The sequence below is a fragment of the Oryctolagus cuniculus genome, chromosome 13 (genome assembly GCF_964237555.1).
Source record: "Oryctolagus cuniculus chromosome 13, mOryCun1.1, whole genome shotgun sequence".
Taxonomy (NCBI): Eukaryota; Metazoa; Chordata; class Mammalia; order Lagomorpha; family Leporidae; genus Oryctolagus; species Oryctolagus cuniculus.
The window spans coordinates 54697428-54720788 of record NC_091444.1 but is presented as its reverse complement, the minus strand read 5'-3'; the positions used below and the strand labels follow the sequence as shown (position 1 = coordinate 54720788).

The 23361-nt window shown below is 46.9% G+C and overlaps 1 protein-coding gene across 5 annotated transcripts in view; it reads right to left on the bottom strand.

The window, feature by feature from the left end:
* The window catches only part of TBCE (tubulin folding cofactor E), an 88387-nt gene that overhangs the window by 14440 nt on the left and 50586 nt on the right, over nt 1–23361 (bottom strand). For all 5 annotated transcript variants that reach the window (XM_002717344.5, XM_051820727.2, XM_051820728.2 and 2 more), the window contains 4 exons: nt 11382–11567; nt 5428–5516; nt 1587–1686; nt 295–397 (listed from right to left, as the gene is read on the bottom strand). In XM_002717344.5, coding sequence (XP_002717390.1) covers nt 295–397; nt 1587–1686; nt 5428–5516; nt 11382–11567 — 478 coding nt within the window. The remainder of the gene's footprint in view (nt 1–294; nt 398–1586; nt 1687–5427; nt 5517–11381; nt 11568–23361) is intronic.

Genomic DNA, 23361 nt, shown 5'->3' with positions numbered 1-23361 from the left:
GCCATGGGACACTAGGGCTTTTAAAAGCTTGGCATGCATTATACTGCATACCACTGTGAACATTAAGTCACCAGAACAAATCAAATTGAGACAAGACAGAGAATGAATGAGAATACGGATTCTTAAATGTAAAATTCTACTTAACGACAATGACTTTTAGCTCCTTTCTGTAAGGCAGCTTAATGAATCCTATTATTTGGATAACAGGATGATTAATATGAAGACACAGTGTCCTTCCATCTCTATTATACCAAACAATTTAAATTGTGTAATAAAGCAAAGAAACATGATTACCTCAGCCCATGTTATCCCTGTTCGATTAAGGACTAACACCTTCAGCGAAGAGAATGTCCCCGTTAGAGGTGGTGAAACCGAAGGGAATTTGAGTTTATTTTCACTGTGTAGAAAAAGAAGGTAACAATGCACTTCTTGGTATACAGTAGGCTCAATGGAAACAGTCATGGCAAGCAACAAGTTGGGATTTAATCTGAGGGACTTGGTTTGTGGGAACCTTATAATAAAATTCTAGTAAAAACAAAATGAATCCAGGCCACCTGATTTTTAATATTTACAACATACAACTTTGGGGTGTCTGACAGGCAATGGTGTTGAAAACAAGGTTAGGACAGCATCGGGAGGCTGCAGATTTCCTGAAACACAGGCATTTGTCAGGCTGCCTCCCAGCTTCACAAGATGCAGCCCTGGCCACTGCAAAATGAAGTCCTGCTCTCGGGCCTTGCTGATGGGCTAGGTGGCGGCCTACAGGTTGCCTCTCTTAACAGTCTGTCCTTTTGCTATTAGGATGGATGAAATAAATGACTGCCCATTAAGTTCTCTCGAGAGCCTCATCTCAGAAGGCACTCAATCCCTCCAAAAGAGGACAGCATGAAAAAGCACTACCCATATTTTCAGAACAGGAGACGTACGCTGCGTCACATTTCTACACTCATTTCCACTACTTTGAGGCACAACTAATTTAGGCCTGGCTACCTGCCGTACTGTACCTGCCTCCACCAGGCACTGCTCACATGCATACATAAAGATGGTTCAAATCTGAAAGGGGATGCCTGGATAAGCCCTTCGAAAAATTAAAGTTAATTAGAATTAATCATCAACTCAGGAAGGCCTGGAAAATCGTGACAGCAGTAACACAGGGAGATTAGTGAAAAATCTATCAAGAGGGAATTAACATTATCCCAATGAAATTACTCATTCCTATTGCAATCAAAGGCTAGCAACTTCCAAATAGGTAAGTTCTTTGAAAAATATCCCTCTCCTCCTCCACTAAATGTTCCACTTTTTTATGGTCAGGTTTACGTAAGAAGTATAAAGATCTAGCTCAGTACATCAGCCTACCTCTTCTCCCACCCAACTGAAATAGCAAAACATGGCTTCCTAAGGAATCACTTCATATTAGGAAGTTCATGTTCGGTACATTCCGGGAACCAAAACCCGCCTGCATCAGGACACTGACCAGGCGGCAGCTTTAATTCCATTCTCTTCCCTATCTTGTCCTCACAGAAGCCCTGTGAGGCGGCCAGGAAAAGTTAGGTAGGAATTTGTTTCTGACAATCCCAAATTCATACCTGAGATTGAGAACTTCCAGGTGCTGGAGTTGGTCAGCAATGCATATCACTTCTTCCCACGACGACAGCAAGTTTTTTGACAAATCTATTTTCCTAATATCTAAAAGCACGTGTTAAGAAGCAGCAATTCAACAGATTCATAAAAGACAAGGAAAAGCAAGAGCAGTTCCTTAAGTCTAGAGCACGGAATCTTTCAGTTTTTACTTTGCAGCCTTTACCTTAATTCTGCTGGAGTTGTTTCGTGAATATATGGTACTTTCTTATCTTTTATGCAACTGTTCATTCAGAAACTAAAAGGTTCACTGTCATAGGCTCAAAATGTGAGACAAATATCTACAATCAAATGAGTAAGAACCAAAGTCAAAGAGAAACCACTGGCATTAGCCAACAAAAAAGGAAAGGTGCAAAGCCAGCGATGGCGACTTTGAGTTAGTAAGCACCTGCAGTGTACCCCCCAGGCCTTCCCTCTGCACAGCTTAGCACCTGCTGGCTTCACACCCAGCACATGCCCTGCGCCCACCGTGTGCTGTTACTATGCCCCCTAGGAGTCCCTAGTAAATATCACTCCAGGGCGGACATCAGGGGTTAGCTTAGATACATGTTCAAAAGTGCTAGGAATGATGTGGGAACTTCGAGGGTCTCCAGCGGCAAGGCAGCAGTGAGCACGAGGGGCGTCACTTGGCAAGGTGCCCTCACACAGACCGGAAAGAAGCCTGGAGCAGGCCTGGGCCAGCTGGGGGAGGGTTACACACTCGCACTTGTGTAGATTCTGCTCCAAGCACAGCAGTCACTGAAGGCCGAGGAGAGCAGTGAGCAAAGCCAAGTCTCTGTGGGGGAGACGTGGACACACAAGGCCCCCAGCATGCATCAGACACAGCCTGTGCTCTGGGCGCTAGGGTAGGGTACGCAGGAGAGGGGGCGAGCAGGCAGTTTATAGGAAAGACCACTCCCTCCAACACGGTGACATGCAAGCAGGGGACTGACAGGAACGTGGGAAGGCACACGGAGGAGCGAAGGCCTGTGTTTGGAACGCGTTCCACCTGGGACAAGGGCCACCAGCTCCGAGGGACCTGGGGCAGCCGGGCCGGGGAGCTGCAGAGGAGGTCACAGAGGCCGCTGTGACAAAGGGCCTCGAGGGCCACTTCAAAGGCTACGCCAGTCTCTGGCTACCATGGGAGCTCTGGGATGTGGGTCAAGTGCAGGGAGCTGACTGGGTGGCAGGGCAGCAGAGGGCAGGGGTGCAGCAGCCAGGCTCAGCACAGGGACCCTGCCCTCAAAGTGGCGCTGACGGCGTTTGCCCATGCACTTGCATGTGGGACGGGAGAAAACAAAGGTCCAGGACAACGGCATGATCTGGGGCCGTACAGTCAGGGCTGTCATTTCCTGAGAGCCTCGGGATGAGCAGCTTTGAGGGGACAGCATTTGGGATGGGCTACACTCTAGATGCCCTGAGGTACCAGCAGGGGCTGCAGAGGAGAGTATGAAAGGGAAGGTCATGCAGGAGGAGCCAGGACCCCCAGCACTCTGCCTCCAGGCAAGGGGCCTGTGGAGGAGCAGCCAGAGGGCCAGACCTGAGATCCAGCAGCAGGGACAGCGTGGCCGCCGTGGCCGCCATGGCCGCCACCACACCTGCTGCTGCTGCTGTTCCCTACAACCCAGGTGTGGTGCTCACCGCTGTGGTCTCCTTGCTCACAGAAGAGGCTGAGGTGGGGGCAGGCGGAGAACTGGGTGAGTGTGGACTGAGCAAGTGTGGATTGAAACCGCCACCTAGCATCCATAATGCAACACGGTGTCACCGAACGTGGCTAAAACCCGGAGAAAGGGTCCTGCTTGTGTTTGGTTTGACACTAACAGCAGCGTCCTACCTGAGGACTGGCTGGAAAGGAAAGTGTTAGGCAGGAACCAGATAGGAAAGCTTCACCCGTGGATCAGGAACAGGGAGGGGAAGGCAGTGCGATGCAAGGAATGGGAGGGTGCTGAGCCAGGCTGGCGGCTAGGCCTGGGCCCGGAGCCAGCCCGCAGCTGCCTGGGTTGGTAGGGCCCAAGAGCTAAGAACAGTTTTGGTATTTTTGAATGGCTGAATTTGAAGTGGCAATGCAAGTGCCTACACGGTTATGCCTATCGCCCACAGGCCTAGAGTATTCACTGTCCTGCCCTTTAAGAGAAAGCTCACCAACCCTGGGCCTAGGAAAGACCTAGGGCACAGGTGGAACACAGAAACTACTACCACTCTCTTTTCTCTCTGTCTGCCTGTCACTTGATTTTTCTCTCGGTCTCTCTCTTGGTCTCTCTCTTACTCCTGTTTTTCCTTCTTCTTCACCCCTTCCCTCTGCCTTTTGGGTTCCCCCCAATAAATCCTTTCCCTAAAAAAAAAATTACCAAGAAATTCAGGACAGAAGTATCATCCCCACCCCCGAGATGCCACATGGCCTGGTGCTGTCAAAGCAAGGCAGCGAGGGAACCGGGTCCAGCAGGAGGGGGAAAGCCACAGGCGCGGGCTGTGTGCAAAGCGGGACCCGGCACACGTCGCCCAGGTCCCTCGGGCTCCTTGTCCGGCACCGTGGCCTCACAGCTGCCCACTGGCTTCTGGGGCTGAGGAGGCCTATCCAGATGTGAGCTGTTGCTGCTGCTGCTGCTCCAGGCTCCCCACGGCCCTACCTCCTAATGTCGGCCCTGCAGGCGGGGGCGCTTTGGGTCATCAGGCTAGTCCAAAGGGTTTAAGCACAATCATTCTTCCCTCATTGATACTTCTCATTATGTAGGCTACGGCTAGAAATACTGCTACTGGCAAGGCCAGCACGCGACCACCAACATGCTAACATCAGTGCTGGACAAACAGTCTCAGTTAATAGAGCCCCACCCGCCACCGTCAGCCATACACGCCTCCAGGAGCTCCCCTTGCTACTGTGGACAAACTCTCCCCAGCACAGAGCCAATCTCCCCACCACCACCATCCCAGGGAGCTCTCCGACTGGACACGCTGAGGCCTGCCACACTCCCACTCCCCAGTCCCTGCCTCCAGCCTGGCCCTCAGAGATGAGCCCCAGGGAACCTGGCTCCACTAACCACACCCAGCAACACTGCAGCCTCTGGCAGGAATCCAACCAGGGTCAGCAGGAGAGGCATCGCCGGATCTGCCATCACCCACAATGGCCTCATGAGCTCTGGAAACCTCCTTCCTTCAAGTCTGGGGGCGACTGTTCCCCACGAAAGAGCAGAGAAAACAGCACTGTGCGGATGGTCAGGGCCACTCCTGACCACTCTCATCAGCCACTCAACCCACGTTCTCAAACCCGTCCACTGACCCATCTTTCCTCGTGTGCTGACAAGAACCAAGGCACCACCCAATTCCTGGGCTTCTGAAACCATTTTGGAGTAGGACCAGAGCATGGAACGTTCCCGACACTTGCCTGGCACTGTGCTCCTCACCACATGCTCTTCCATGTCCACTTCCATTCCCCTCACCCTCCACAGCCGCCTCACCTACACAGCAAAGAGCCACTTCAGTGCTGCACACTGGGGTTAATGAAAGTGCAGCGGCGGGCCCCTGGGCCTCGGAGCACACTGATGGGAACAGCTCTGCTCCAGTTTCTCTCAGGGCATTGTGCTCATCCGGCATCCCTTCACTCAGATAAAACTGACCATAAATTGTCAGGCAAAGGCCTGCTATAGTTTTAGTTTGGGGCACAAAAGCAATGTGTGGCAAAAACAAACAAACAAACAAACAAAGAACACCACTAATCAGAGAGCTGTTTAGGAAGAGAGTCAAGGTCAATCGACAGGGCAGCCAGCACAGGAACAAGGATCAAGTCCAGAACCAACCTGTCAGCGAAAAGGATACTAGGACATGCTTTGGCGATTCCTCCTTTGTCACCAGCACCACTTACTGCACAGCTTCTCAGAGAAATGTCTTGCAACTTGCTCAGCTCACTGTGAGAAAAAGAAGAGTTCACACGTACATATAAGCAGGCTAGGCACTGGTCCTTTTAAAACTTAGAGAGCATTTCAGACACATAAAGTACCAAAAACATACAAATTCCAGTACCCACCACCCAAATCAAGAGATAAATTGTTGTCAGAGGGAGGAGGAGAGGAAGGGGAACAAAGAGAAGACAATCGAGCTTCACAATGTGGCTGAAGTCCTGGGCTCCCCCACTCCTCAGGGGAAATCTTACACTGATTTACTCGTAAGCTTTTTTATTACTTCTGCTATATAATTCCAAGTCACTACACCATCACAGCAATTTTGTACGTTATAAAACTTGATGTAAGGGAGCCGGTGCTGTGGCGTAACGGGCTAAGCCTTCACCTGCAGCACCAGCATCCCACATGGGTGCCGGATGGTGTCCTGGATGCTCCTCCTCCAATCCAGCTCTCTGCTGATGGCCTGGGAAAGCAGTGGAAGATGGCCCAAGTGCTTGGGCTCCTGCACCCACGTGGGAGACCCGGAGGAAGCTCCTGGCTTCAGCCTGCCCTAGTCCTGACCATTGCAGCTATTTGGGGCATGAACCAGCAGATGGAAGACCTTCCTCTCTGTCTCTCCATCTGTTTGTAACTCTACCTCTCAAACATTAACAGAAAAAAAAAAAATTGACATAAATGGTACCCTGTAGAGTCTCCTGCTTCCTACCTCTTTCTCCCTCACCAGTTCAGCAGCGAGTTTAGCATCACAGACACATTCGTTCTCATGCTTGGAGATTTTACTACATGAGAGACAAAAATTTACTTCTCTTCTGCTGAAGTCTAGATTATCTCCGGCAGGACTGAAGGAAACACCCCCGGGTACTTCTTGTACTCGCAGGGGTGGGCCCTGCACAGCGTGCATAGCTTCAGCTTCACCACCACTCCCAGCAGCCAGTCAACCTGTGTTTTCTAGTCACTAGAAGATTCTGAACATTCTAATATCGAGGAACACAGAAACCAGAGCCAGACTGCTGGGATTGACTTTGACTTTAGGGCAAGTTACCAAATATCTCTGAGCCTCAAATCTGGAGAGTGCCATGGTGCACACTCAAGTTCACAGCAGCATCACTCACAACAGCCACAAAGGTGGAGACAACCCAAGCGAAATGTACCTCGTGCATACAATGGGCCACCGGCCTTCAGCAGGGAGGTTTTGCATCCCACTACAACAGGGATGACCCTTGTGAAACCGTGGAAGTGAGATAAGCCAGTCACAACGGATAACTAAGATTCCACTTACATGCGGTTTGTAGGATAGGCAAATTCAGTCACAAGGAAAGTAGCAAAGGGGCGAGTGCTATGGTGCAGTGGGATAAAGCCTTGGCCTGCAGCACGGGCATCCCATATGGGCACCAGTTCAAGTCCCTGCCACTCCACTTCTAATCCAGCTCTCTGCTATGGCCTGGGAAAGCACTGGAGGACGGCCCAAGTGCTTGGGCCCCTCCACCTCTGGGGGGCACTCGGAAGAAGCTCCTGGCTTTGGATTGGCTCAGCTCCAGCCGTTGCAGTCATCTGGGGAGTGAACCAGTGGATGGAAGGCCTCTGTTTGTCTCTACTTCCCTCTGTAACTCTTTCAAATAAATAAGATACATCTTTAAAAAAAAGAAAAAAGTAGCACAGTGGTTGCCAACAGTTGGGGGAGGGGATGGGGAACTGAGTGCTTAACAGGACAGCGTGTCAGTTTGGGACACTCTGAAAGTTCTGAGACTTGGTTGTAAAACAATGTGCACTGAGTTAATCCTACTGAACCGTAACACTTTAGAATCACTTACTGAAGATGGAAAATTTTATGTGCCCTATGTTTTGCTACAGTTTATTTAAGCACTACAATAACATAGTAAGCTAACATTTGTGAAGCTCTCAGAATACTCCTGTTATCCAATGATTCATTTTAGAAGTATTTAAAAAAGTAAACATGATGGGGCCAGCACTGTGGCGCAGCGGGTTAAAGCCCTGGCCTGAGGCGCCGGAATCCCATATGGATGTTGGTTCTAGTGCCAGCTACTCCTCTTCTGATCCAGATCTCTGCTGTGGCCTGGGAAAGCAGTGGAAGATGGCCCAAGTCCTTGGGCCCCTGCATCTACGTGGGAGACCCGGAAGAAGCTCCTGGCTTCGGGTTGGCACAGCTCCAGCCATTGCGGCCAATTGGAGAGTGAACCAGCAGATGGAAGACCTCTCTCTCTGTCTCTAGCTCTCTCTGTAACTCTGTCTTTCAAATAAATAAAGTAAATCTTAAAAAAAAAAAAAGTAAACATGAAACTGACAACAATTGGGGAAATACAAGATCAAAATGCAAGGCATGAGGGCCGGCACTGTGGCCTATCAGGTAAAGCTGATGCCTGCAGTGCCGGTACCCTGTATGGGTGCCAGTTTGAGTTCCTGCTGTTCTATTTCCAATCCAGCTCTCCGTTGTGTCCTGGGAAAGCAGTAGAAGATGGTCCATATCCTTGGGCCTCTGCATCCACGTGGGAGACCTCTGCCTCTGCCTCTCTGTAACTCTTTCAAATAAATAAATCTTTTTTAAAAATGCAAAGCATGAGTGATTACAACCCTCAGGAACTAGGAAGACAGCAGCAGGAGTCAAACGTGGCGTAGCGGCTTAAGCTGCTGCTTGAAAGGCAAGCTTCCTATATCGGAGTCCTAGCTGCTCCACTTCTGATCCAGCTCCTTGTTAATGCGCCTGGAAAGGCAGAAGATGACCGAGTGCTTGGGGACCCTGCCACACACGTGGGAAACTCAGAGGGAAATTCCAGGCTCCTGGCTTTGGCCTGGCCCAGCCCTGACCATTGAGAACATCTGGGGAGTGAACTAGCAGATGGAAGATCTATGTTTCTCCCTGTTACTCTGCCTTTCAAATAAACCAAATCTAAAAAGGTGCAGCAGAGCTCCAGGGCAGAGGCGCCCCACCTTCCTCAGTTCACAGGACCTTTGGTGTTTCTGTAACTTTTGCATGGTGTTCCCACGCCAAAATAAATACCCAATGTTCCAATTTAGGGTGTAATCAGGACCAAACAACATAACAACTGCTAGGCCCTAACAACTTCATGTCTGCTGAGCACTTCCCAACCCTTCAGTAAGGTTAAACACCACCACCCCCATTTCTTGTTCTATGCCGCTTTTCATCATGGCCCTTGTCCAAAATCCAGCTTTGCTGGAATATGACATCATCAAAAGGGACTGCAGCAATCTCAAACTATAGACGACCTCAAACTAGTAGTTCACACTGTGTCTGACAGATGGCGCTGTTTCCCTCTAAAATTTGAAATACCCCTCCTTGGCCAAGACACTTGGTACAAAGCATGGGAACCAGGTCTCATTATAGGCATCACCCCATTGCCAAAGCCATCTCCAAGAGAAACTATACACAATGGGTTTTATTTGTTTTCATCCTTTTATTGTAAAAGACTTTCTCAGAAGTACAAACTCAAAGCTGGTCAGCTGGATAGTAACAAAGAAATGATATTTGGGGAATGAACCAGTGGATGAGAGATCTCCCTCTCTTTCTGCCTTTCAAATAAAGATAATTTTTAAAAAGACAATGGCTTAAAGTAGAGGTTTCTATCCAACACTAACAGCTGCCATGAATTGCACAATCACATTTTTTATTCACAACAGCGCTGACATATTAGGTACTATTTTGTAAAGAACAAAACAGAGACTAAGAAATGAAAAGTGTCTCCAACCTGTGTTGCAGCCAGAAGTGGCTTAGCTGACATCTGAATTCAGCTGGCCTGACTCTAACACTGGCTCCATTCCATCAAGATGCCTCATAAGTTCTTAAATCAATCTTGAACCAACGTAACAGACTACTTCTGAATCTCTACCATTTTAGCTTTTCAGTCAAGAGATGCACCAGCTTACTTTGAACTGCAATGATCCTCAGTAGCAGGGCAATTCATGAGTTATGTGATGGCTGTTTATAAACCAGGGGGGAAATCTGCTGGCAAGCTGTTAGAATTCACAGAGCCCATGGGATTCTCTAGAAGAGATTCACCAATAAGAAAAAAAAAAAAAAAATCTGCATTTAAACACCTGTATTTAAATGGAAGAACAAAGCAAAGAACTCCTAACACTATGAAGCATGTTGTTCTTCACAGCCAAGTTGATCGGCAGGATAAACAGCAAAAACTACTCAAGATTAGCTATTTTTAGGTAGTAGCATTAGCTATAACTTTCTTCTGTTCTATTTATATCATCTAAATTCTCAAAAAATGTATTTTTTTTAGAATTAAAGAACAAATTCTTAGAATAAGATTCTTTTTAAAACTTTTTTCTAATGGGAGCTATCTATCCTAAAAAGTAGATGTGCCATAATTTCTTCATTGTACCCATATGCACTTTAATTTTATATTATGTTTAATCTTAACAGATAGCAAGGCATTTCCTTTAGAAGAACCAGAGCGTCTATTTTTTAGAGGCTGAAGGTAAAAAACTACAGGCCTAGATCACCTGGCTGCAAATGACTCTTCATAGCAGCAGCAGGTGTCACTACTTGGATGTGTCGTCCAGGTCAAACACCAGGGCCCACGCGCACTGAGGAATGAGCTGCTCTGCAGTCACAGTGCACGCAGGCAGCAGCAGCAGCTTTAAGGAAATTATTTAGTGCCCTTGGGCTGGGGCTTGCTTTTTTTTTTTTTTTTTTTTTTTTTTTTTTTTTTTTTTTGACAGGCAGAGTTAGACAGTGAGAGAGAGAGAGTGACAGAGAGAAAGGTCCTCCTTCCGTTGGTACACCCTGCAAATGGCCGCTACGGCTGGCACTGCGCTGATCCGAAACCAGGAGCCAGGTGCTTCCTCCTGGTCTCCCATGGGGTGCAGGGCCCAAGCACTTGGGCCATCCTCCACTGCACTCCCAGGCCACAGTAGAGAGCTGGACTGGAAGAGGGGCAACCGGGACAGAACCAGTGCCCCGACCAGGACTAGAACCCAGGGTGCTGGTGCCACAGGCAGAGGATTAGCCTAGCGAGCTGCGGCGCCAGCCTGGGGCATCTCTTAAAAGCAAATTCCAGGGTTGGCACTGTGGCACAGCAGGTTAAAGCCCCAATGTGCAGTGCCAACATCACATATGGACACTGGTTTGAGTCCTGGCTGCTCCACTTCTGATCCAGCTCCCTGCTAAAGTGCCCTGGGAAAGTATCAGAAGATGGCCCAAGTGCTTGGGCCTCTGCACCCACATAGGAGACCCAGGGGAAGTTCCTGGGTCCTGGCTTTGGATCAGCTCATCTCTGGCCGGTGTAGCCGTTTGGGGAGTGAGCTAGAGGATGGAAGACCTCACTCTCTGTCCAAACTTTGCTCTGTAACTCTTTCAAATAAAATTAAATTTTAAAAAAATTTTAAAAAGGCAAATTCCTGGAGCCCATTCTCCCAAATTCTGTTTCAGTGAGTCTGGGATGGGATCCAAGATTCCACATGCTTCAAAGGTCCCCAGGGGAAAAAGATGTGAAGCCAGAGGTAGGGATGACAAGATGGTACCAGCACATGACACAGGTGACAATTCAGACTGCTTCCATTCCTAACTTATAATCCAACTGGAAATGTTACCACCCAATAGCAATGGACCAGAATGTCAGCATTTGTTATTTAATAACTACTCAACAAATATGGTATAAATATTAATAATTAACAAGTGAGTATTTTAATTTCAATCTAGAAAAATAATTTCCCTGATGAGTCAATTCTTGGATTCCTCAGATTTCCATTCGCTATTAACATAGAAAGGACAATCAATTTGGGAGCAAAGTTCTGGGGCTCAAAATACAGTCAAGGGAACTTCAATCCAGAACCTCGATGAAACCATGAAAAAAAGTCAGCTCTGCCGTTATCAACTCCACTTACCTTTGCTGTTTTATAACAGAGTCAAAACCAATAGTTTCCACAGGTTTATTTCCAATTACAACAACTTGCTCTTTTCCATCTTCTTCTGGTCCATCTTCTAATATATAGCGGTTCTTAACTGCAGTAAGAAAGTCTATTCCAAAATTCACCTTGTTTGGACGAATAAAAGAGCCTCCTGTTGGGTGCCTGGGAATGGAGAGAACACAGAAAATACAGTCCAGCAGGAGAGGCCACAGGGGTGGGTGTTAGGCCTAGAACCAGGATGCCACTTGGGATCCCACATCTCATATTGGAGGCCACGGTTCAAATCCCAGCTCAACTTCTGATTCCAGCTTTTTGCTATATGCACCCTGGGAGGCAGCAGAGGGCAGTTCAGTTAGTTGGGTTCCCAGTTCTGGCTTGGACTTGGCCCAGCTGCAGTTGTTGCCAGTATCTGAAGAATGAACCTATGAGTTGGAGATTGATCTCTCAAATTACTTTTTTAAAAGTGTATAAATGCAATGTTATAAAGGTTTTCAAACATTTCTATATGCTAAAAAAATTAAAATCAGTCAACAGTAAAAGAGGGGTGTACTTTGTGGCATAGTGGGTAAAACTGCCACATAGATGCCCACATCCTATACTAAAGTGCCTGGGATCAAGTCCTGCCTATGCTTCTGATCCAGGTTCCTGCTAACACATACCCTGGGAAGCAGATGATAGCTCAAGTACTTGGGTCCCTGCCACCCATTTGGGAGAGCTGGATAGAGTTCCAGGCTCCAGGCTTCAGACTGGCCCAGACCCAGCTGTTGCACACATTTGGGGAGTGAACCAGGAGGTGGAAGATTTGTGTGTATGTGTGTGTGAGAGAGAGAGAGAGAGAGAGAGAGAGAGAGAGTGTGTGTGTGTGTGTGTCTTTCAAATAAAAATAAGAATTTTTTAAAAAAAGGGACATAATAAAGAAAAAACAGAATCAGCTTGCTTGATCATAAAGGGTTATGAGTTTATAAAAGAATGTAAAATCTCTATAGAAAAGCAAAAATAATTGACATTAGAGGAAACAGAACTATTAAATCCATGAGGGAAAGTTCTACTTTGCTAATGATCAAGAACCATACATTTGGGGCTGGCATGTGGCACAGGTCACTTGATGCTTGCAATGTCAGCATCCCACATTGAAGTACAGGTTCAAGTCCTGGCTGCACCGCTTCTGATCCAGCTCCCTGTTAAAGCACCTGGAAAAGCAGCAGAGAATGCCCTAAGTAGTTAGGTCCCTGCCACCAACGTGGGAGACGTCAATGGAGTTCCTGGCTCCTGGCCACATCCTCACCCAGCCTTGGCTGTTGCAGTCATTGGGAAATCAGCTATTTGGGGAGTGAACCAGCAAATAGATCTCTGTCATTCTTTCAAATAAGTATTAAAACAAGAAATAAAAATTCAAATAAGTATTTAACAAAAGTGGCAAAAGAAAAAAAATCATAAAACTTCAAAGCTGGGTTTGCCTATGATTGTATAATCATACTTCTAGGTCTCCTGACTGGCAGTGCTCTGTTCTTTCCCATGTTTTTCTCTTGGCTTATTCTTCTAAATGGAATCAATCTCCTGACTTAAGCTCCTGGTTAACACACATGTTCCTAAACCTGGAGGTGGGGAGGGGGCAGCATGAGCTTTGACGTTAGACTACTGTGAGTTTAATTCCTGGCTCCATTACTTACAAGCTGTGTGGCTTCAGGCAACTAATGTCTATCTCTCAGCTTGTGTTAGCTCATCTGTAAAACCCTGTGCAATGAGGCTTGTCTATAAGGATTGAATAAACCATTTACTTTATGGCACATGACTATCTGTCCTTTAGGGGTAGTTATTGTATCTAATATTCTGTGAGAAGTAAACCCACTTATCCTGAAATACTGTGATAACCCCAGAGGTCATACTCTCTAAACCCAACCAGTGGCTCCCACACTTGTTCAGATGGGCCCCTGAGTACATGGACCATCCATGACGACATAATTTCATCACACAAACTTTTGCTATCAGAAAATACAGTAATAAATATAAACAAGATAGTGTTACGGTCTCAGGTATCAAGTTGACTGTTTCAATTACCTACTACTGCATTACAACTCCGTAAACTACATTGCTTAAGACCATGATCTATTTCTCACACCTGTGAGTGTTCATGGAGCTTAGCCAGGTTGTTTTTCTGTATCTCAGAATGTCATGCGATAGCATTCAGCTGGAAATGGCTAAGGCTGAACCATCCAAGATGGCTTCACTCAGATTATTGGCACCTTGGCTGGGATAGCTAGCTGGGTGTTGTGGTGTGGCAGGTAAAGCCACCGTCCTGCTGTGCCGGCATCCCATGTGGGCACCGGTTCGAGTCCTGGCTGCTCCACTCTGATCTAGCTCCCTACTAATGTGCTTAGGAAATAAGCAGAGAATGGTGCAAGTGCTTGGGACCCTGCACCCATATGGGAGACCCTGTTGAAATTCCTGGCTTCGGCCTAGCCCTGCACTGGCCATTGTGGCCACCTGGGTAGTGAACCAGTGGACAGAAGATCTGTCTCTCCTGACTCTCAAAAATAAATAAATCTAAAAACAAGGAAAAAAAAAAAGAACTCATAGTATTACTGCTGCCATCTGTCATGGTCAGGCATGGGTCAACCAAGATTCAAGGAAGGGAAAAACAGACTATCTCTTCCTAGGAGAAGCAGTGTACGTGAACAATGAACACAGATGGGAAGGATTGGCAGCCATCTTTGGTGACAATCTACCACACTTCTACCACTTGCTCATCCCCCCAAAAGGCAGCCACATTAAGAAAGCTTGTATTGTCTAACCATCCAAGCCTCATGGTTTCACATCAATGAACGTGACACTGCTGAGGCAGAGGACACCCTCTGCTACAGGTTGACTGTGGACGCAAAGGACTTAGTGTGCCTCAGTCTAGGTGAAACAAAGAACAAGACAGCATCACTCACTGTGGGATTTGCATAGGCCAAACTTACAACCAAATCTGAGCTGCTTCAAGTCATAGATTTTAAAATAGGGAAGAACAAAATATTTTTAAACTCATGAGTAAAAATTTCAAGACATATAGCATCACTAATCTATAAATGTTCTATCATTAAGCTTTCTTACACAGTAAAAAAGCATTAAACACCAATGTTCTGGACATTCTGTGGGAGCTTCATCGTTTGAGAAACTACTGCTCTATAGTGACATTTTTGAGGGACTACTATGTACCAAGAATGGTGCAAAGTGCTATTATGTTACAAATATCTCAATTAAAAAAAAGATCTATTTATTTACTTGAAGAAAGAAAGGAAGAAAGATTAAAAAGAAAAAGGATAAAGAGAGAAGGCGAGAAAGAGAGAGAGAAAGAGAAAGGAGAGGAAAAAAGAAAAAGACTGAGAAAGAGAAAGAAAAAGAGAGAAAGATAAATGGCCTCAACAGCTGGAGCTGGGCCAGTCCAAAGCCAGGAACCAGGAGCATCTTCCAGGGTCTCCCACATAGGTGCAGGGGCCCAAGGACTTGGACCATCTTCTGATGCTTTCTCAGGCTCATTAGCAAGGAGACAGATTGGAAGCAGAGCAACCAGGACTCATACAGGTGCACATATGGGATGCTGGTACTGCAGACAGTTGCTTAACACCTGTGACACAGTGCTGGCCTCACAAATAACTCAATTTAAATAGGATTACATAGGGCCCTTTTTGTTGTTGCTGCTGCTTAAGAGGTAGAGAGAGAAAGACCCTATTTGTTGGTTCACTTCTCTAATGCGCATGAGTGCCATGGCTGGACTGAGGTCAGGAACGGGGAACTCAATCCAGGCATCCCATGTGGGGAGCAGGAACCCAATCATTTGAGCCATCACTGCTGCCTCCAAAGGTCTGCTTTAGCAGGAAGCTTGAATTGGCAGCCAGAATTGTGTGTTGAACCCAGGTACTCCAATATAGGATTCAGCATCCTAACTGGTGTCTTAACCACCAAGCCAAATGCCCACTCCAAACTCTTACATTTATTGGAAAGATGCTTCCAGGAAGCAAAAATGGGTCCCAGCCAGGAACACTCTACGCCTTAGAGTCGGGGAATGGCACCATGTGGCAGGCTGGATTTGAGAACCATTAGTGACCTCTGCGTGCTCTGCTTTCACCCTTTGTGAACACAAGTATCTATTGCAGTTATTCTGTCCCAGTTTCTTTGATCCATATAGGATGTGAAGGAGGCTGCAATGGTTTGGATGTGGATTGTCCCCTCGAAAACTCATGTTAAGGTTTGCTCCTCAACGTAACAATGTTGAGAGGTAGCAGGACACTTGGGACACTAAGACATAATTAGGTCACAGGATAGGGGGAGGAGGGTATACCATCTGTACCTTTGGGAAGGGATTAACATAGTTCCTGCAAGAGTAGCCTATTATAAAATGAGCCTAGCACTTCTCTTCACTCTGTGTGTATGTGCGTGCGTGTGTGTGTGTGTATACACATACATACTTTTTTTTTTTTTTACTTACTTTACTTATTTGGAAGTCAAAATTAGAGAGGGGTCAATGCTGTGGCAGAGTAGGCTAAGCCTTCCTCTGCCTGTGGTGCCAGCATCCCATAGAGGTGCCAGTTCATTTCCTGGCTATTCTTCTTCCAATCCAGCTCTGTTTATGGCCTGGGATAGCAGAAGATGACCCAAGTGCTTGGGCCCCTGTACCTGCATGGGAGACCCAGAAGAAGCTCCTGGCTCCTAGCTTTGGATTGACCCAGCTCTGGCTGTTGCAGCCATTTGGGGAGTGAATCAGAGGATGGAAGACCTTTCTCTGTCTCTCCCTCTATAACTCCACCTCTCAAACAAAATCTTATTGAAAAAAAAAAATTAGAGGGGGCTGGCGCTGTGGCGTAACAGGTAAAGCCACTACTACAGTGCTAGCATCTCTCTCTGTTGTAACTCTGACTTTCAAATAAATCTTAAAAATGAGAAGGAGAAACAGAGACATCTTCCATCTGCTGGTTCACTTCCCAAATGGCCATAATGGCTGGGGCTGGGCCAAGCTGAAGCCAGGAGCCAGAGCTTCTTCTGGGTCTACTTCATGGGTGCAGAGGCCCAAGCACTTAGGCTTTCTTCCATCGCTTTCCAAGGTGCATTTAGCAGGGAATCAGATGGGAAGTGGAGCAGCCTATACTCAAACCAGCACCAATATGGGATACTGGTGCTGTAGATAGTGCCTTAACCTGCTGTACCACAGTGCCAGCCCCAGTTTTTCTTAAGATTATTTATTAGCAAGGCAGAGTTGCAAAGAGAGGGATTCATTCCCCAAATGGCCTCAATGGCTGGGACTGGACCTGGCCATAGCCACAAGCCTGGAACTCCATCTGCATCTCCCACACAGATGCAGGGGCCCAGTTACTTGAGTCATCTTCCACTGCTTTTCCAGGAGCTTTAGTGTACAGCCAGATTAGAACTGGAGCAGCCAGGACTCAAACAGTCTCTCATATGGGATGCTGCTGTTGCAGGCGGTGGCTTAATCTGTTGTGCCACAATGCCAACCCTTCTTTATTTCTTACGCAGTGCTTCTTTCTTTATTTCTTTCGTGTGCTTCTTCCACATGCACCCGTTTTTTCCTTTCCACTTACTCATGACATGATGCAACCCGGAGATGCAGGCACTTGACTTTTGTCGAGTTTCCTGCCACCAGAACTATGAGTCAGAATGAACCTCTTTTGTTTTTAAATCACTCAGCCTCAGGAATGCTGTCATGGCAACACAAAACAGACTGAGACAGGGGCAGATAACTTGCCACTTCATAGACCTCTGGATCAAGGAGCTCATCCCAAGCACTCACACCAGAAGACTTCTCTCCAAGGAGCTTCATCTGCATCTGGAACTAACTCAACTGATTATCTCCTGGACTGTGAGAGGAGGGGTGAGGGAATTTTACAATGGGAAGAGATGTGAACTGTTGTGACCAGAAGGTCTGATAGGTTACGTCCTCAGATGTCTCCACATGCCCACTGGCAATGAAATTTGGCACTTGTTCCCATCAACAAGTGGAGTTATTTCCCCTCTGCTGACATCTGGACTTGCCCAGTAACTTGCTTTTTACCAACAGGGAGATCCAAGTCTTAAGCAGTCTGGCAGTTTCCAATTTTGCCCACTTGGAAAGCAGACAATGTGTGAAGAAGCTCAAGCTAAACTGATAAAAGGTCATGGGGCAACAAAGAGACTGATCACCTTCAGAGTGACCCAAGGTCCCCCCAGTAAGCAACCAGTACCATGTCCCCAGTTGTGTTAGGCCCTTTTGGCTCCTCCAGCCAAAAATCACCTGGAGCAGGGACAAGTGTCTCCCCTAAATCCTGCTGAAGCTCCTGGCACAGAATCAGGAGCAATAAAATAGACACTATCAGCCACCAAGCTTCGGGGTGGTTTCTTACAGCTAACTAAAAACAGGCTGTAGGGAGGGGGATTGTTACTTTGACTGACCTGTAATGAAAATTCATTATCCCATTTCACTGTAAGTCCAGCAGCAAATCATAATAATATCAAAAGGCATCCATCACCAATAGAAATCAGACATTTTCCTGTCACTTTACATTTGTTAGACATTTTTTAAAAATCATTATTTCAAAATTTAGTGGTTATCAGACCCACTGGTATTTTTATTAACTTATTTAATTAAAAAAGTATGTTATTTGTATAAACTTTTAAAAATACTTTAATTACTAGGCCTCAAAATTATAGATTCCCTTTGTGAGGCAATATATTTTATTTCTGGCTTTTAAAAACTATTTTTTTTTGTACAGTAGGCATTTGTTGCAGGAGTTAAGATGCCACTCGGAATGCTCATATCCAAAAATGCCCGAGTTCAAGTTCTGGCTCTGCTCCTGATTCCAGCTTTACTCCTGATATACACTTTGGAAAGCAGAAGATGATGGCTTAAGAGGTCATGCCTGAGGCCAGCACTATGGCGCAGTGGATTAAAGCCCTGGCCTGCAGCGCCAGCATCCCATATGGGCTCTAGTTCGTGTCCCAGCTGCTCCACTTCCAATCCAGCTCTCTGCTATGGCCTGGGAAAGCAGTAAAAAATTACCCAAGTCCTTGGGCCCCTGCACCCACGTGGGATTCTTGGAAGAAGCCCCTGGTTCCTGGATTTGGACCAGCTCAGCTCTGACCATTGTGGTCATTTGGGGAGTGAACCAGCAGAATGGAAGACCTCTCTCTCTCTGGCTCTGCCTCTCTAACTCCATCTTTCAAATAAATAAAAATAAATCTTAAAAAAAAAAATTAAAGGTCATGCGTGTGCTACCCACATGTGAGTCCAGATGTTACAGGCATTTGGGGAGTGAGTGAATTGATGGGAGATTTCTGTCTCCTCCTTTCAAAAATTTTGAGTTTTTTTTCTTAAGATTTATTTATTATTTACTTGAAAGGCAGAGTTACAGAGGCAGACAGAGAGCGAGAAGTCTTCCAACTGATGGGTCACTCCCCAGATGCTACAAATGGCCAGGGCTGGGCCAATCTGAAGCCAGGAGCTTCTTCCAGGTCTCCCATTTGGGTACAGGGGTCCAAGGACTAGGGTCGTCTTCTACTGCTTTCCCAGGCCATAGAGAGCTGGATCAGAAGTGTATCCAGCCGGTGCCGTGGCTCAATAGGCTAATCCTCCGCCTTACAGCGCCGGCACACCAGGTTCTAGTCCCGGTCGGGGTGCCGGATTCTGTCCCGGTTGCCCCTCTTCGAGGCCAGCTCTCTGCTATGGCCTGGGAGTGCAGTGGAGGATGGCCCAAGTGCTTGGGCCCTGCACCCCATGGGAGACCAGGAGAAGCACCTGGCTCCTGCCTTCGGATCAGCGCAGTGCGCCGGCCACAGCGCGCTGGCCACGGCGGCCATTGGAGGGTGAACCAACAGCCAAGGAAGACCTTTCTCTCTGTCTCTCTCTCTCACTGTCCACTCTGCCTGTCAAAAAAAAAAAAAATTGTATCTGAACCAGCACCCATATGGGATGCCAGCACTACAGGCAGCAGCTTTACCTATATGCAATAGCGCCGGCTCCTTAGAAGTTTAAGGCTCATTTCCATTTAAAAAAAAAAAAAAAAAAAAAGCCTGCCAAAAAGATCTACAGCACACACATAAATCTCTGGTCTAGAGTAAATTCAAAGAAGTAGAATCGGAGTTAGCTCTTGAAAAATGAGCAGCATTTTGGTTTAAAAAAAGAAATTCTAGTTATTTCTATACTACCACAGGCATGAAGGGGGACCCTAAATATAAATTTCTCCAAAAATAAAGAAGTAAGGGTGTCAGCATAGTGGTACATTGGATTAAGCTGTGGACTGGGATGCCAGCATCCTATATGAGCACTGGTTCAAGTCCCAGCTGCTCCACTTCTGATCCAGATCCCTAATGTGAATGTGCCTGGGAAAGCAGCAGAAGATAACCCAAGTGCCTGGGCTGCTGCCAGCCATGTGGGAGACCCAAATGGTGTTCCTGGCTTCTGGCTTTGGCCTGCCCCAATTCAGACTGTTACAGCCATTTGGGGAGTAAGCCAGTGAATGAAAGATGTCTCCCTCTTTGTTTCTCCCTCCCTCCTCCCCCTCTTCCTCTCCTTGTAACTCTTTCAAATAAATGAAATAAATATTTTAAAAAACAAATACATAAAGCAAGAAGGGGCCAGCATTGTGGCGAGTAAAGCTGCTGCCTGCAACACTGGCATCCTATTTGGGCACTGGTTCTTGTCCCAACTACTTCACTTCCAATCCAGATCCCTGCTAATGGCCTGGGAAAGCAGTGGAGAATGGCCCAAGTGCTTGGGCCCCTGCATCCATGTGGGAAATCCGGATGAAGCTCCTGGCTCTGGCCTGATCCAGCCTTGGTCGTTGTGGCCATCTGGGGAATGAACTATTGGATAGAAGATTGATCCTCCCTCCCTCCCTCCCTTTCTCTCTCCTTCTAATTCTGACTTTCAAATAAATAAGTAAATCTGCTTTTAAAAGCAGCATAAAAAGTACTACTACTGGAAATAAAACATTTATAAACTTTATTAATAAAGTACTATGGGGGCTGGGCTGGTGCTATGGTAAATGGAAGCTAGCTCTTTGCCTCTTCTCCTTTTTTTTTTTTTTTTTAATTTGACAGGTAGAGTTATAGACAGAAGAGAAAAAGGTCTTCCTTCCGTTGGTTCACCCCCCCAAAATGGCCGCTACAGCCGGCACACTGCACCAATCCGGAGCCAGGAGCCAGGTGCCTCTTCCTGGTCTCCCATGCAGGTGCAGGGCCCAAGCACTTGGGCCATCCTCCACTGCCTTCCCAGGCCACAGCAGAGAGCTGGACTGGAAGAGGCACCCATAGGGGATGCCAGCACTGCAGGTGGAGGATTAACCAAGTGAGCCATGGCGCCGGACCCCTTCCCTAACTCTTTCAATAAATAAAAATCTTTATCTATTTGTCAGATAGAGTTAGACAGTGAGGGAGATGGACAGAGAGAAAAGTCTTCCTTCCATTGGTTCACACCCCAAATGGCTGCTACAGCCGGAGCTATGTCGATCCAAAACCAGGAGCCAGGTACTTCTTGGTTCCCACACGGGTGAGGTGCCCAAGCACTTGGGCCATCCTCCACTGCCTTCCTGGGCCACAGCAGAGAACTGGACTGGAAAAGGAGCAACTGGGACTAGAACCCGGTGCCCATATGGGATGCCAGCGCCGCAGGCAGAGGATTAACCAAGTAAGCCAAGGCGCGGGCCCCCAATAAATAAAAATCTTAAATAAAAAGTAGTATGGTTTAAACAAAGGTTATTTTTCTGAAAAGAATTAAAGATCACCTTTTTTTTTTTTTTTTTTTTTTGGACAAGCAGAGTTAGTGAGAGAGAGAGAGAAAGGTCTTCTTTCCATTAGTTCACCCCCTATATGGCCGCCTCAGCTGGCACGCTGCACCGATCTGAAGCCAGGAGCCAGGTGCTTCCTCCTGGTCTCCCATGTGGGTGCAGGGCCCAAGCACTTGGGCCATCCTCCCCTGCCTTCCCAGGCCACAGCTGAGAGCTGGACTGGAAGAGGAGCAACCAGGACAGAATCTGGCGCCCCAACCGGGACTAGAACCCGGGGTGACAGTACCACATGCGGAGGATTAGCCAACTGAGCCACAGAGCTGACCCAAAGATCACCTCTATGTTATGTCCTTAAATGTTCTATTATTACAACCTACAAACAGATCTTGTGTTTACTAACAACTAAATGAGAATAATGTCAAACACTTTAACATATGTGAAGGTGAAAGAAATACCAAAGCATGTTGTTAGATGTTGGAAATATAATTCTAGAATAACAGTTTATATACATTAATCTACATAAATATGTACAAAAATGGGTTTGCATCAAGCAAACTGTTTTGTTTCTAGTCTAATACTAATGAAACCGGTTTTGGCTCATAAAGTAAGGAAAGCTGAAATTTTAGTGAAATTATTTAGTGTATGAAATTTATAAAACGGTATTAGGAAAATTTAGGGGCCAATACTGTTGCGCAGGGGGTTAAGCCGCACATGGGCACTGGTTCAAGTCCCAGCTGTTCCGCTTCCAATCCAGCTCCCTGCTAATGCACCATTTTCTGCTGCTTTCTCAGGCACAAGTCCCTGGATCCCTGCACCCATGTGGGAATATCCTTGCTCTGCCATGGCCTAACTCCAGTCATTGTGGCCATTTGGGGACTGAACCAGCGGATGGAGGACTTCTCTGCCTCTGCGACTTTCAAATAAATAAATAAACCTTTAATTTAAACCATATAATGTTTGAAAAAAATTTTTAAACACTACACATGAAAGTTCAAGTTTATTGTGTTTTAAGATTTTATTTGAAAGGCCATTACAGAGAGAGGTAGAGACAGAGAAAGGTCTTCCATCTGCTGGTTCACTCTCCAAGTGGCTACAACAGCCAGAGTTGAGCTGATCTGAAGCCAGGAGCTTCTGAGTCTCCCATATAGGTGCAGAGGTCCAAGGACTCGGGCCATCCTCTGCTGCTTTCCTAGGTGCATTAGGAAGTATAACAGCTGGGACTCGAACCAGTGTCCATATGGGGATGTTGGCACTGCAGTCCAGCAGGGCTTTAACCCGCTTCACCACAGCGCCAGCCAAAAGCTCAAGTTTAAACAACTTTAGTAGACAGGTATTTAGCCTAGTTAAAATGTCTACCATATGCCACATCAGAGTACTTGGGTTCAATACCTGACTCTGGTTCCTGACTCTAGGTTTCTGTCTGTGCAGATCCTGGGAGGCAGTAGCGATGGCTCAGCTGGGTTCTAGCCAACAAAATGAGAGACCTGGATTAGGTTCCCGGGTCCCGGTTTTGGTTCTGGGCCAGCCCCAGCTGTGGTGGGTATTTATGGAGTGATCCAGTAGATAGGAGTTCCCTCTCTATGCCTCTCTCTCGGTGTGTCTCTCTCTGCCCCTCAAACAAAACAAAACAAAAAACCTAGTAGATTCCAGAGCAGCAACATGGCAATCGACTAAGAGATGCAGACAACTGTCTCTCCAGAGAGACACCAAGTTATTCACATGCCAGACCACCTTCACAAGAGCTATGGAAGCAGATGAGGGATAACAGTGCTGGGTTTTGGTATAATAAGAAAAGATGCACTGAAGAAGGCAGGAGGGAACAGACAGTTGAAACACCTTTCTCAAGAAGCACAGTGTAGAGAAGGACGCCTCCCACTTGAGGGAGGGAGAGGGAATTAAGTCCAGATGTCAGATCTGAAACCCAGTACCGGGTCTGCCACAGTGAAACTCAGTGCCAGGGGTCAGAGCTCTGGTGTCCCAGGTTAAGCTGCCACCTGCAGCGCTGGCATCTCATATGGGCACTGGTTCGGGTCCCAGCTGCCCCACTTCTAATCCTGCTAATGTACCTGGGAGAGCAGCAGAAGATGGCTCAAGTAGTTGGCCACTACATCTACCTATCAGGGAGAAGCTGATGAAGTCCCTGGCTCCTGGCTTCAGCCTGGCCCAGCCCTGATCATTCTGGCCATTTAGGGAGTGAAGCA